Source organism: Lichenostomus cassidix, chromosome 2 (genome assembly GCF_008360975.1).
Source record: "Lichenostomus cassidix isolate B80296 chromosome 2, HeHo_3.0, whole genome shotgun sequence".
In the NCBI taxonomy this organism is placed as follows: Eukaryota; Metazoa; Chordata; class Aves; order Passeriformes; family Meliphagidae; genus Lichenostomus; species Lichenostomus cassidix.
This window is the reverse complement of record NC_139482.1, coordinates 82831436-82845225: the sequence shown is the minus strand read 5'-3', so window position 1 is coordinate 82845225 and position 13790 is coordinate 82831436. Positions and strand designations below refer to the sequence as shown.

Genomic DNA, 13790 nt, shown 5'->3' with positions numbered 1-13790 from the left:
GCTCATTGCTGCATTCACACTGCCCACCCACTGCACTCCAGTCCCTGGGCTTTAAAATTTTAACCCACTGTTGAAACCCCAAGGGCTGACAGGTCCCACAAATGAACATATCCATGTTTGTGACCCAACTCCCATAGTGGCTGTGGTGTTGGGATAGCAGGTGCTGCCTACAGGGCCTGGCTCTCCAGAGGAGGGAACATGGCATTACAGTAGTTGCACACCACAGTGTAGTGTTGGGTACCCAGTAGTTTGAGATGCTGTGGTACTTCAGGGGTGCTGGCATCGGCACCAGCTCAGACTCTGGGCAAGGAGGGGGAGGGTGGGACACATACCCATGAGCCCTTTACTTCATACCGAGAGAGCACAGCATGAATGAGCAGGAAAGACAGCTGCAGCCTTCTTCCAGTGGCCACGCAGCGTTAAGGCTTTCCATGCTTGGGAGCAGGGAAGAGTGTGGTGGCCTTACAGCTCTCTTTTCCACCTGCAAGGGCTGGAGAGGTACCCTCGGCAGAGCAGCTTTGCCTCTTTTCTGGGACTTGGCACTGACAATGATCAGGTGCAGGCTGTCCTGTATCACTGCCTTGTTCCCAGCAGGAAAGGACAAGAGGGGGGTTTGTCCTCCAGGTGTTGCAAAAGTGGCGATTGCTGTGGCGTATTCCCGATTCGGGCTCCCCTGTGAAAGCTGAGGCAGAGAGTGCAGGGCTGTGCTTCTCGTGACTAATGAATGAATGATGTCACCAGGTTGGTTCCCGAGGCAGGAAATCCATCCAAAATAGTTTAGTTTCAATACAGAAAGTGCGGTTACGTGCACAGAGTAAGCTGAAAGTAAAAAGGCATTCTTTCATCACCAACTTTTCGGTCGTGTCAGTCCTTTCCAATCTATGGCTATACCATAAAAAGTAGAAGAAAAAAAAAATCAAGCGGGTGCTAGTCCCTCCCATTCCCCACTAAAACAAACAAAATAGCTACTTTCTGTCTTGTTGCATACTGGCTTTTCGGTGTGCTTGCCCTCCGTGGGAAGGAACACGAGAGCTGCGCTCCCCACTCGCCCCTGCGGTGCGATGCCTGCGGCGTGTTTCGGGCAACCATCCATCCATCCACTCGTGTCCCCCTGTCCCACGGGCGCTGCCGAGTGGCCGAGCGGGCCCGCACCGCTGCGACTGTGATGCGGGGCTCTGCTGCGACACGGGGCTAGTGACACAACACAGACTTGCCCGCAGGACAGAAAACGGGGGCACCCCCACGCCCAACAAATTCCTGCGTGTGCGAGGATGCCTCTGGCTTGGCCAAGCGCTGGCAGGAGCGCAGCCGTAACGTTGCACAGCATGCATGCCTTCCCCAGAGCAACCGGGATTCCCCCTCCTCTCCTCTCTTCTCTCCAGAGCCCACTTCTGAAAGAGCTGGCTCATCCCTGCTGTCAGATGAAGCCGTTTCCTGAACGCGCGGGTTTGAGTCACTTGGGCTGGATGAGGCTTTAACTCCTCCCTCTCTGGGCTCGAATTTGTGCGTAGCCGGGGCACCGGGGAGCGGGGGGAAGGTGGGGGCAGCGCCCGCCGTGCTCGCTCGCCGCCGGGGCCGGGGCCCGGAGCGGAGCCGCAGCCGGAGCGGAGCCGGAGCCGGGCGCGGGTCGGGCCGGGCGGGAGCGGCGGCGGAGAAGTTCAAGTGGCCAAGTTGCAGCGATGACATCAGCGCGGCAGGCCGGGCTGCGGGCGGGCTCGGCAGCGGCGCCGGGGCAGCAGCACACGCGTGCCGCGCTCCCACACCCCGCCCCGCCGCCGCCACGGGGGGCTCAAGCGCCCTAAGGTCGTCATAAAATAAACCACATTTCCTTTGTAATTCCTTTTTTTTTTGGGGGGGGTGGGGGAGGCGGGAATAATTTGGAAGTCTGATAGTGTGTGGGAAATGATTACATCAGTCGGAGGGAGGGCTAGGATTGGTCTGCACAGTGTGGTTTGATTCACTACCGCAAAGATTGCGTGTAACCCTTTGAGTGGAGCTCTGGCAGAGTTGTTTCCCTCCCCAGAAACAGTCCCCATAGCAGGGGCTACGTGACAGGTAGGGTACGGCCGCCCCTGACGCCGCCGGCACCCCGGGCGCCCAGCCGCAGGCTGCACAGGCTCGGCGGAGGCACAGAACTAACTCTCAAGAGGCAATCCCCATTTAAAATGCCATCTTGTTCTTCCGACTGCTGCCTTTTACGTGCCGTTGAGGTAAGATTTTCCGTATCGAATTACCCTCCAGGTTTTTGTTAGGCTCTCCTTCTCTTGCTAGGATGCGGAGAGTTTTAAACGCGGAGTTGATTTAAATCTGGGACCTGCATGTTCGCCCGGAGAAATAATTTTGCAGCAAGTGCCTCTCGCTTGAGCAGAACAATGCAAAGAGGAAAGCATCTGTATAATTCGGGAGGTGGGGAGAAGGTTCCTGACTTGTTCCCTCATCCCCATTGATATTTAGGATGTGCAGCATATGCACATTTGGTTTCGAACTACTTTCGAGCCAGGATCAAAAGAGAAGTCAGGGCAGGGAGAGAAATGTGTGGACTGTGCTAGGTAATTGATTTGCCGGCAAACTGCAAGTGGGACTTCCCCACACGAAACAATCAAAAGTTCGTGGGGAACAAGAGAGCCATTTTTAATCTTCGGGGTCTTGGCCTGCTCCTCTGTGAATGTTCAGAGGCCTCCGATGGGATCGCAATGAAAACTGTGTGTGTTTGACTGGATGTGATTTCTCTCGCCCACTGTTGCCAAAGTACTCTCTCGACATTGTTTCACGTTTGCTTACCTTACACAGCTTTATACAGAACCTGCTCTCTCACTTTTCCTGTGTACGTGGTCATATTAACCCTGCTGAATCTTTGTTTAGCACAGGGAGGTGTTGGGGAGGGGGGAGGGGAAATAGGTCTAGGGGGCATCGAGAGAAAGTGTTATAAAGTGAATCATCCATTTCATTTGTCCTGGCTGCCGAGGTGCTTGGAACCCTCACACCGAGAGGATGATGCTTTTCTACAGTAGCTGTGTGGTTTGCCTATGTTCAGAGCTGTTGATCTGTAAGTGTACCCTTTATGTTGCAGGATGTAAAAGTCTTTAGTGAAGATGGAACAAGCAAAGTGGTCGAGATTCTAGCAGACATGACAGCCAGGGACCTCTGTCAGCTGCTCGTTTACAAAAGTCATTGTGTGGATGATAACAGCTGGACTCTAGTGGAGCATCACCCTCACCTAGGATTAGGTAGGGAATGGTCAAAGGGGTGGCATGGTTACCTGGGAACATAAAATATGTGTAATTCATATAAATGTGCTTTCAGACGGAACATTTTCTTTTCCACTGCTTTTATTTGTACAATTAGCTGAAGTCGCATACATGCTTTCTGTGTATTACAATTTGATGTGTTAAGCGTTTAAGCCATTTAAAGTCCTTCCCTTATTTCCCATCCTCTGTATTTTTAATTATATAAAAAAAAGAATTGTCTAATCTTCACGCTAGCGCTCTGTTGCTACCTTGCTGTGTCTGAAGCTATTGCAAATAAACAGCTTAGGCAAATTAAGCTTGATCCTTAGAGTACGGTCCTGTGAAACAGCTCAGCTCATCACCAGCTGGGAGACCTGGGTGAACAGACTCAGCCTTACATACCTACAGTAATGCTTATGAAAGCTAGACATGCTGAGGTGGGGGAGGGGGTTGGCTAAACTTGACTTCAGGCAGGGAAAAAAATGGTGGCACCACCCGCAAATCCATTGGCAATTTCTGGACCAGCGGTGGTATCTGCTCTCCAGGCAGCAGCTCTTCCACCTGATTGGAATTAAGGTGTCATGGTTACAGTTTCAAGAAGGCAGCAAGAGGAAGAACAGTGGGGAATTAAATAACACCGTGAATTGGTTTAATTACAGTACCTGAAAGGATCTCATGTTATTCAGTCTTGCTTTTCCTGTTATTTTGTGGCACTGATTAGTTGCAGGGTTCTGCTGCGCAGCTTGCAACAGCATATCGCTCAGATAATGCTATCTATAATTCTCTGTAGCATACAATAATGCTTTAGAAAGTGTAGCATTTGGAGTATTAGTCGATATACTTCAAGGGGAATGTTTTTTCTAGAAAACAGAGGAAGACAAATCATAAGCTGCAATCGCCAGCACTGGAATTGTGAATGCTATCTGTAGCTAACAGAGGGGGTTTATGTCTAAAAATGTAATTCAGAACCCTTACGAATAAAAAAGGAGATGATTTGCAGGAAATGTGATGCCCTAAACCAATACTGTTAAACACTAATAAATTCACTGCTCTGCAGACTAACACTTAAAAAAACCCCAAACACATAGGATGTCCTGATTATTTAGTGGTTTTATTATCTCTCCTAATGTGGAAATGCATGAAAAAATTAAGATGAAACATTCATTGGTCTATGTCCCTGATATACTTTCAGTTCTGAGGACACAGGATGAGGTGAAGAATTAAGGTATAAATTACAGAATCTTTATCTCTGTAGCTTAATATCCGACATACGCTACTAAAAACCTTTACAAATTTTCAGTTTTATCAATGCTCATTAAACTACCAGGCTCTCTTTTTCTATATTCTCTTTCCCATCATTGCTGATTACCAAGGTATTGTGTAAACAGAAGCCTTCTCCTTTGTAACCAACATCCTTCTCCTGCCAGATTCATTCAGTGATGCCACAATTCAGTGTTTGTGACATCACAATAGCTTCCATGGTGACTAATTGTGCTGTCAAACTCTGGTGTGTGACATCTCTGAATGAATCGGGCAGGAGGCTGATTAGGAAATCAAAAGCTTCTGTTTACACACAAATAACTTGGTAATTAACAATGATGGGAAAAGAGCAAGATACTTATCGGGTTGCATTTATATACATGGGGACCTGCCTGCCTTGGACCTCTGTTTCACACTGAGGCACAAAGCGGGCCCCCAGAGAAGCAGGGTGTGCAGGTTGGGACTTCAGCAGCTACCTAACTTTATTCCATGAGGACTGCTCCAGGGCTTTCCCCTGTAGGCCACACAGTAGATCTGTGTGAGAAGTAATGCAGCTTTTGGGGGGTGTAAAGCCAACAGACAAAGGAAAAATATTTAAAGAATCAAAAAAATGTAATTATACAGATTTTACATAGTTTAAAGGATGAGGAAAGAACAGAGAATAAATGAGTTCATTTAACAGGAGACAACATCACACAGTTTCTTGAATTTGGGGCTTAAAGTATACACTATGACATACTCAATAAACTAAATACCAACTTCCATGCTTCCAGCAGTTTTGCTTGCAGTTTGAATTTTTTATTATTTGGCTGCTTATTTCTAGTTTCTCTGTAGTTTAAATGCTTTCTTTTATTTTGGAGACTGTCAGATCAAGGTAGTAATCTGTCTGCAGACTGGGTGAAGTTATCATCAGGTGTCTGATGTTGCATATTTGTTCCTCTAGATAGAAGATTGCTAGTGTAAGTATGAAACAATGGTGAATAAATACTGAGTGTGAAAAGAAATATGGTTTAAGAGCAGTCAGAATCCTGTGTTTCCAGAAAACATTATTTCTTACACAATACATCCTTGCTGACTTGATGCTGTAGGTGGTAGTCTTGAAGCCCACCAAAAGAGAGGAGTTCTTTCATTTAGTTCACCATCTTTTTTTTTTCCTCCCCTCATTTTGCCCAATAGTACTTTCCAAAAAAGCTCCGTTTGCAGAAACCAGTTCCTCATTTTTACTATTGGGCAGACTGAGGACATGATCAAATTTTTGAAGCCAGCTGCATATTTATCATTGCATTGGTCTGCTAGGTCCTACTTTGTAAGGAAGCCTCACCTGACCATTTACTTTGCACACATAGCCAAGTCTATTCCAAGCAACATGCGTGCTCGCACATAACTTTTAATAGCTATTGGACTGCACAGAATATTTGTGTTCTCACTGGAGGCAGTGGTGTGACAATTTGCCATCAGACTTTTTTGATTTGACATTTGAAAGTGGTTCCTGCTGCACTGTACCACTAATATCTAAAGCATGTTGTGGTCAAGATTAAAGGAGTCTATGAAACTTGAATTGGTCCCATTATTTCATTTGCTACTATAAGTACACCTAACGTGTTCATAAAATGTGGTATTCTCCCTATATTCTCCATACTTAACTGTCATCAGTTTAAGATGGGGACAGAGATCTCTGTATTGGACATTAGAAGAAAAAATAATGGTGAAGACATTCCATTCGCATGATAGTATGTGTCTGGACACTGAAAGAATCCCTACCTACAAACTTCATTTTTCCAGCTCCAGAATTGACTGCACATCTTACTAAATACATTTGAAGCAGGAAAGAACATAGCAGGGCTCTGAAATACATGAAGGTTAGAAGAAAGCATTGCTGCAGTATTGTACATAGATTTTCTTGTTTACCTGCATTGATTTCCCTTAATATGAATGAATGAAATGGGGAACAGTTAAACATAGCGCATGCTAAGATGGAAAACCAGGGTGGGCTATTTCATACAGGGATCCACCTGTCATTTGTAGTGATTCTCTAGTTGGGAATTTTGGGTCATGCCTGTGAGTTGTTCATGATGGAATTCAACTCCTTTTCCCACCTTGTATCACTGCGGTAGTTCTGTAGAAGTTCTGATAATAATATGGAGCAACTTGGGTGGGGTGGGGGGAAACTGTTCCAGGAAGTGTTGTAGAGGAGAGTTAGCAGGGCCTATCAGGTAAACTGAAAGGACACTTTTCTGGTCACTTCAACAGCAATGCCACTTGAAGACAGACTGACTCATTGAACTGAGCTCAACAGGCTGAGCTGACATCTGTGCTTCTAGTTTTCTAGCAGGAAGCTCAAAGCAGGGCTGAGGCTGAGTTGCTAGCGTGTCAAGTTCATCCCGTTTGTACCAACCAAGTGCAAATTACCAAGGGCTTCCCAAGTGTACAACTTCTATGAAGTAATAGCAAACTGACCAGGACTAGCTTCCTTTTTTTACGTGCACGTGCTATGAAATGCTGCACCTTTCCTCCAAGATGGCTTTGACCATCAAAATGAAAATATAAATATTAAATCAGTGGGAGTATCACCACAGAATCTCAAAAGGGTCTTGATTTAATAACAGAATACATCTAGGTCAGTTGTCTAAAGCATAGAAGAAACTTAGATTTCTTAGGCTCTGGGTATATTTGCACAAAGCAAACACTGACATACAAAACCAACTGACAAATGTTTATCTATATTTCATTTCCTCAGAACAGAATAAACAGTTTGTCCCTGATGAGCAATTTTCAGTGTGTTAGGAATGCAAAGACCACAACTTTGAGTGGTGGCAGAAGCAGACAATAACAGGACATGTAGTCTTTCAGGGTAGTCTCTCAGGGTTCATACTGTGATGAAGCTTCATGCTAATGTAATTACATGTTTTTTGGAGGAAGTATAATTTAAAAAATATGCCCTTCACCCTCACAGGCCCACAGTCCCCATTACAATGTGGAGGAGATTTGACTTCACCGGTTGCTTAAAACCAAGCAACAGATCAGCAATACCTGAAACTTTATCTGCAAAGCCCCTAGATAATGTGTAGGTTTAGGTGATGAGTGCTGAAGTGGTGCAAAATGTCCTTTAGTAACAGCCACCAACAGCACTATTGTTGTGCACAGTAGTCAAAGAACTATCCCTTAAAAGTGGTGTTGTGCCTGATGCCCTCAGAAGCAGCTCTTTTTTTTGACAGCAGCCCACTATGGAAGTTATTCAACGTTAACCCCTTTGAAAACACAATCCACAGCAAGGCTGGACATCACAAATGCACAGTGAACGCTGAAGTCATCAATGAGCTGGTGATGACTGACAACCTAAGGGCAGGTGAAAAAGATGATGGGATCATTCAGTCATAGGTTAAATTTTCAATCAAAGAACATACATTAATCTGCTGAGCTCAGTCATTCAAGTGATATTCAAGAGGTTGTTCTTTCTTAGATGCCAATGACTGCTTGCTTTCTATGCTAAAACAGCCCAGGAGGGCTTGGGTGGCACCCTTGTATTTCTTACTGTAGGAATACAAGGATTGCAGAAACACGAAGTGGGGAAGGGACCCTCCAAACTTCCTTGATCAGCAGATCACAGGCTTTTTGTTTAAAGCTTTGAAAAAACTATGTTTTGTTTGACCTCGTTTTTATATATTGTATTATATAAGGCACGAAAGTACTGACTAGTTAAAACTTTTGGAAAATAGCTAAATACTTTCTCAGAAAGTTCTGAAGACTTGTCAAGATAATAAGTTCATTAAGTAGTGCACACTTAGCCAGTTGCCTTCTTTCGAGTTACTACTTTCAGTGAATTGGGTTTGTTAAGCTATCTGTTCATGCTTTGCTTTGCCATTCTTTTGACCAGAGAAGTGGTGGTTATGGGGAGTTACCTTGTAACCAAATCTAGAGCAGAAAATTGCCCTGTCATGTGTACAAAACATTTGTCTCTGTCAGTATTCCTGTAAAGTAGATCCTGTGACCTCTTTCATAATAAACCCCATTGTCTAGCATCTACAATAAAGGCCTGAAGTTCACCTTGAAATGAACTGGTTTTATAGAGTGTGATCAAATACAGCACTGTATTTCTGTGGTAGTTCAAGACCTAATAGTGGCCTTTCTGTAACTTTTTTCCCCCTTAAACATGTCCACCTTGCCAGTTCCACAGCACACAAGCGATGCCAAAAGAAAAGAGGTTTGCCTGTACTATTGTAGCTACTGCACACAAAAAAATCTATTCCTTTCTCAAAAGTCTGTGCTTAGGAAGCCCTGACATAGGAATTGAATTCCTTGAAGAATACTACCATACGATGTTAAACTTTGTAATATATTATGAAGTAAAGTATTGCCTCATGGCAGCATGGTTTGAAAGCTAGAATGTGTTTTGCCAGTTTCTTAAAAGGTAATGGAATTACACTGGGATGTTTTACTTCTGTTCTTAGTTGGTCTCGTTACTTCTGCTGGTTGGCTGTGTGTTAACATCATTTTCTTTTTCCACAGAGAGGTGCTTGGAAGATCATGAGCTCATAGTTCAAGTTGAGTCGACAATGGGAAGTGAAAGTAAATTTTTGTTCAGGAAGAATTACGCAAAATACGAATTTTTCAAAAATCCCATGGTGAGTCTCATTACTTAGTTGTTTACACCACAGAGGGGTGGATTGCAATAACATTGCTGGGCACTGTTATGTCTTAAACATCTATTATAAAAAAAATAGGCAACCAACTAACAAAATTATTTCCAAAGAAATTTTAACCAATGTTTAAATTCCTTGTACTGTCCTCCCAGCCTAAAAATCTCAAGTGTTTTCAAGTTACCAAATATACTTGTTTCAAAATGTGTGTTGTTAATGTTGGAGAGTGACCAAGACAGGGAAATCTTCATTGGTTTAAGAAAAACCGAAGTGCAATTTACTCATTATCTTCAAAGTTACTTGATTTGAAGCGAATTGATCACACAACACGCAGTATCCAAACCTTTTAATTTCTGACAGTAATAATTAACAAAACACCAAAACCCATCTGGGTAACCCCTTAAGCATTTACCTCATATGAGGAATTTCCAGTTTATTGTTACATATATTGAACATTGTTTCATCTGTGGCTGTGCTTTACTAGTGTGCTCTGCCTTCTTTACTGATCATAGTAGCTTGCCCTCTCTATGTCCTCATATATATCCATGCTTGAAAAGTACTGTATGCCATAGCTATACCTATTCCTGGATTTGTGAGATCCTTTGAATGCTGTCATTTTAAGTTGGTTACTGTGTAACTGCTTATCTGGGGGTGATTTTTCACATTTTATCTAAACAATTATGTTGGAGCAGAATTTTGCTATAAACCAATGTCAACTTGTGCAACCCATCAGCATAGCTGAGGAAGGGTAATACAGAGGTGATTAGGTAAAAACATATTTTGGGTCAGTCAGGCATTTGTGGTGTGAGAAGAAAAAAAGATACATGAGGTCACATTTAAACTCATTGCTGAAGGAACTGCAGGTGATAAATTCAGTCCTTTCCTCCAAGATGCAAGTGCACAGTTGTTGCATCCTTGCACATGTGCTTGCTTGTACATTTGTCATCTGCCGGTGCTTGATTCAGTCTGTGCCTTGACTTACTCTGTGAAACGTTTCTGTACATGGAGTATTCCTAGCTTTTCACTTCTGTTGATCTCACCATCTGATAACCTATGAACATCTGAGCGTTGTACAGAAGTTTTGGTATCATAGGAGCTAGCACATTGGTTTCATGTGGTATATTTTAATTAATAACAGAGCATGGGAGTGAAACCTGGAATGCTTGGCATTCAGTCCCAGGCTCCTGCAATCACAGAATAAATCATTCTTTTGGTGTAAGAATGCGAAGGCTCCCTATCCGTTGCATTAGCTATTGCCATATGGCACTGTTTCTACTCAAGAGAGGCTGGTAAATGTTAGCTTTCATAACTCATTGTGCAACTTACCTGGCAGAAGGGTGATTCCTCTTCAGCCCTTCTCTTTATGTCCTAGAGACTGAAATTTATATTGCCTGAAGACTGACAAATGTTCTAAACTCGGAATGTTTTTGTTGTGATTCATTTTGTTATAATCAGTCATTGTTTTATTTCAGGCATTTCTGTATGTCTCCATGCTTCAAATAATGTTTAAAAACTTCTAGAATGATTTCATGTCATCTCTGTGTATAGTAAATTCAGTGTACCAAATTATCCAAGAATTTTAAAACACAGCAGATAAAAGGGGAACTGGAGGAAAAATCTGAAGTGAAGTCATTGATGCAATAAGCAAGGAGTCACTGCATACTCAACTTGCAGGACCATTCATCCTTTCCTTCCTTTCCTTCCCAGGAAAGTAGAGGCTGTTAGAGATCCCCAAAAGCCCTCAGTAGAAGAGGAAGTGATGAGAAAATGCACTTACGAAATACTGCATATCAGATATTTTAAAAACCCACAATCTGTCTGCATGGGCATCTGGTGAGCAGAAGGAAGGGAAGAACTGCACTTGAAAAGCCCTAGTATTCCTTTCTGTGTCAGGGGATCTCCAAATTGATTTCATAGTGATAGTTCCAAAGAATTAATGACTGGAAGAAAATGTCACTAGTTCTCTGTAAGAGTGTTCAAATATAATGTGACTTCCAATGTCTTCTTTTTGTGTCTAGAATTTCTTTCCAGAACAAATGGTTGCCTGGTGCCAGCAAACGAATGGCAGTATCCCACAGTCACAGCTTTTGCAGGTACTGTAAATTATCGGTATGGATAAAGAAAGTTTTGGAGCTGGTGGAGAAGGGTTGAGAGAAAGAAAGGAAGGGAATTCAAAGGTCTGGAAGATAGTTGGTCTGAGAAAGACCAGTGTAGTGATTTAGCACATGGGGCTAATGTTGAAAATATCTGACAAAGATCTTACCCAGTGGCATTGAGGTGTAAATTGTAAACACTAAGTATTCATAGCTATGGTCATACATATTTGTTCCATTAATACTCAACTTGCTCTGTGGGTATCTGGTTTGGCCACCTAACGTTACTCCTAAACAGTCTTGGCAAATATATTTCTAGAAAAACAAATATGCCTTTTATAAAAAGCAGAACAGAAGTACTTTTCTATACTCCACATCATAGCACAGGAGAAAGTGTAAAAATGCAAGTGGATATTAGAAGATGAGTTTGAGATGATGAGAGGTTTTGCTTTTGCATTTTGTGTCCTATATTTGTGCCTGGCAAGAATTAACAGTAAGGACCAACTTCCCCATGGTTCAGCCAACTAGCTGCTCATTTGTATAGAAAAATAATGCCCTAAGAAGTTAGTGCAAGTAGAAATTTGTATACAGTATTTGCAAAGTAATCCCATTTAAACCTCCCCAGGTCAAATTACAGGAGTGTGTTCTTTATGCATATGCATTGGTAGAGTTGTGCAATCTGCGTGGTGGTGGCATGTGTGCTGCATTTACGTTGAAGTTTTGGCGTCACTGTAGAGTTTCTTGCTTGCTCATAAAGGAACCGTGGTGTTGGCACAGTTGGTTGGCCTTCAAGGATGGTCTGAAGGGTGGGCTACCTCTCTGATCAGTCACTGACTCACTTAAATCTCTCAATTTTAGCACTCCAATCTAAGCCCCACAGTCTAAATCCTTTACATTTCATTTGTTTTCTCAAACTGTGGACACTCAGCTCTGGAGGCAAATTAAAACACAGTTTATTAAAAGAGTACTGTACTAAGAATATAAGACCATGATGCCTGGAAGACAGTGCCATGAATAACGGGCAAGTTGTAAAGAAGAAGCACAAATATGTGAAGAATATATACATACAAATAACTGATTTTGGTTTGATTTCTGTCATTTTGCATGGTTTGCAAATATGCACTGACTCTCTGTTTAAAGTTGACAAGTTTCCACTGACTTTTGAACCAGTGCATTCATTTTGTCCCATAACCATATCAAAGTCCATTAAATTCTGGTTCCACCTTCACTGAGAGAAGAATTTAAAACATTAGCATCTACTTTCAGCTTGGAAAAAAGAAAAAAAAAATCAAGCCAATTTCTGGAATTACAAATGAAAGTCATGTGCAATGAGGTTGTAATCAGGAACCAAAACTGGCGTGGACTGGCATTGCCACAGACTGGTAGGAGGAGAGGTCTTCACACCTTGGACCCTTTTTCCTGTAGTTTTAAGTGGAGAATTTAGGTTCCTTGTTAATACAAGTAGCAGGACTCCCCAAAAGGGCAAGATGTTCTTGAAGATGAAAAAATTTTGAGTGTAACTTAAATAGTAGTAGCAAATGGAAAACCTTACAACCCCGTGAGGTATGAGAGTTTGCTTCGGGGAAGGCTTGGAAAGTCCTGGAGAAGCATAAGGCGTGGAGGTTAGCAACACAAGAGGGTGGGGGAAGGATGGTGACTATATTCTCTCTAGTTCATTGTTCAACCATTAAAAATACTATCTTTGTTAAAGTATTTCTATTAAATGCTGCTTTTCTTTTAAAAAACACACAATCATTTTTCAGAATTACAGTGGCAGTTGTAATTTTTTGAAGGTAAACCTCCTGCAGCCTACTAGTCACTAAGCATGTTGTATCTGAGGCCACCTTAAACACTGAGAAATTCTGCTTTCTTTACGGCTTTAACTACACACATAACAGGGAAAAATATTAAATATCATCTCATGATATCATATACTGCATTAAGAGCTAGTATTTTTAGTCATGACAATAGCATTAAAATCAGTGGGATCTGTTTTCCCTAGTCTCAACCTGGCTCAGACATGCAAAAAAGCTTGCCATCTTAGTTTACTTTTGTTTTAGCTGACTGGACAGGAAGAATCTATTCTTCTTTTGGTCTTTCCGTTTCACAGCTGAGAAGTGAATTCATAGTACAAATACCAGGAAAATTGATTGTTCTGTCCCATTCTGTTAGATGAGATGAGGAGGAGGACTGGGAAAAAAAATATGGGTTTAATGGAAGTAAGAATTCTGACATATGGAACTGTTTTTGGTTGTGTTTCCTGTGGACATTGTCCACCAAATAATATAAAAACACAACTTTGAAGAATTGCAGAGACATCTAGGCCAATGGGGTTTATGCATTTTTTTCATACTTGTTGCATATATTAATTTGGCATTTAACTTACTGATCAAGTCCTCTGTCATTTAAAAATCTGTCCTGTTGTAGTAAGGGAGCAATCCATCAGTTCTCCTACCATAATTAATGCCTCTTTCCTGTGATATATCACAAATCAAATTATTCTGTATTTCTGGTCCCTCTACTTATGACAGGAACTTAAATGCTTCCAAATCGTGAAGTCTGGTATAATTGCT

General features: G+C 42.4%; 1 protein-coding gene and 1 long non-coding RNA gene across 8 annotated transcripts in view; one reads left to right on the top strand and one right to left on the bottom strand.

Moving 5' to 3' along the window:
• The window catches only part of GRB10 (growth factor receptor bound protein 10), a 142400-nt gene that overhangs the window by 114897 nt on the left and 13713 nt on the right, over positions 1-13790 (top strand). For all 7 annotated transcript variants that reach the window (XR_014850015.1, XM_085052215.1, XM_085052213.1 and 4 more), the window contains 3 exons: positions 3071-3227; positions 8994-9109; positions 11143-11217. Coding sequence is in view for 6 of the 7 variants with exons in the window: in XM_085052215.1 (XP_084908341.1) it covers positions 3071-3227; positions 8994-9109; positions 11143-11217 (348 nt within the window). In the remaining variant the exon portion in view is untranslated. The remainder of the gene's footprint in view (positions 1-3070; positions 3228-8993; positions 9110-11142; positions 11218-13790) is intronic.
• LOC146441695 (uncharacterized) lies at positions 5297-6863 on the bottom strand. The gene is made up of 3 exons (XR_014850016.1): positions 6584-6863; positions 6249-6331; positions 5297-5426 (listed from the first exon to the last, which is right to left on the bottom strand). It is a non-coding gene; the product is annotated as an uncharacterized LOC146441695 (long non-coding RNA).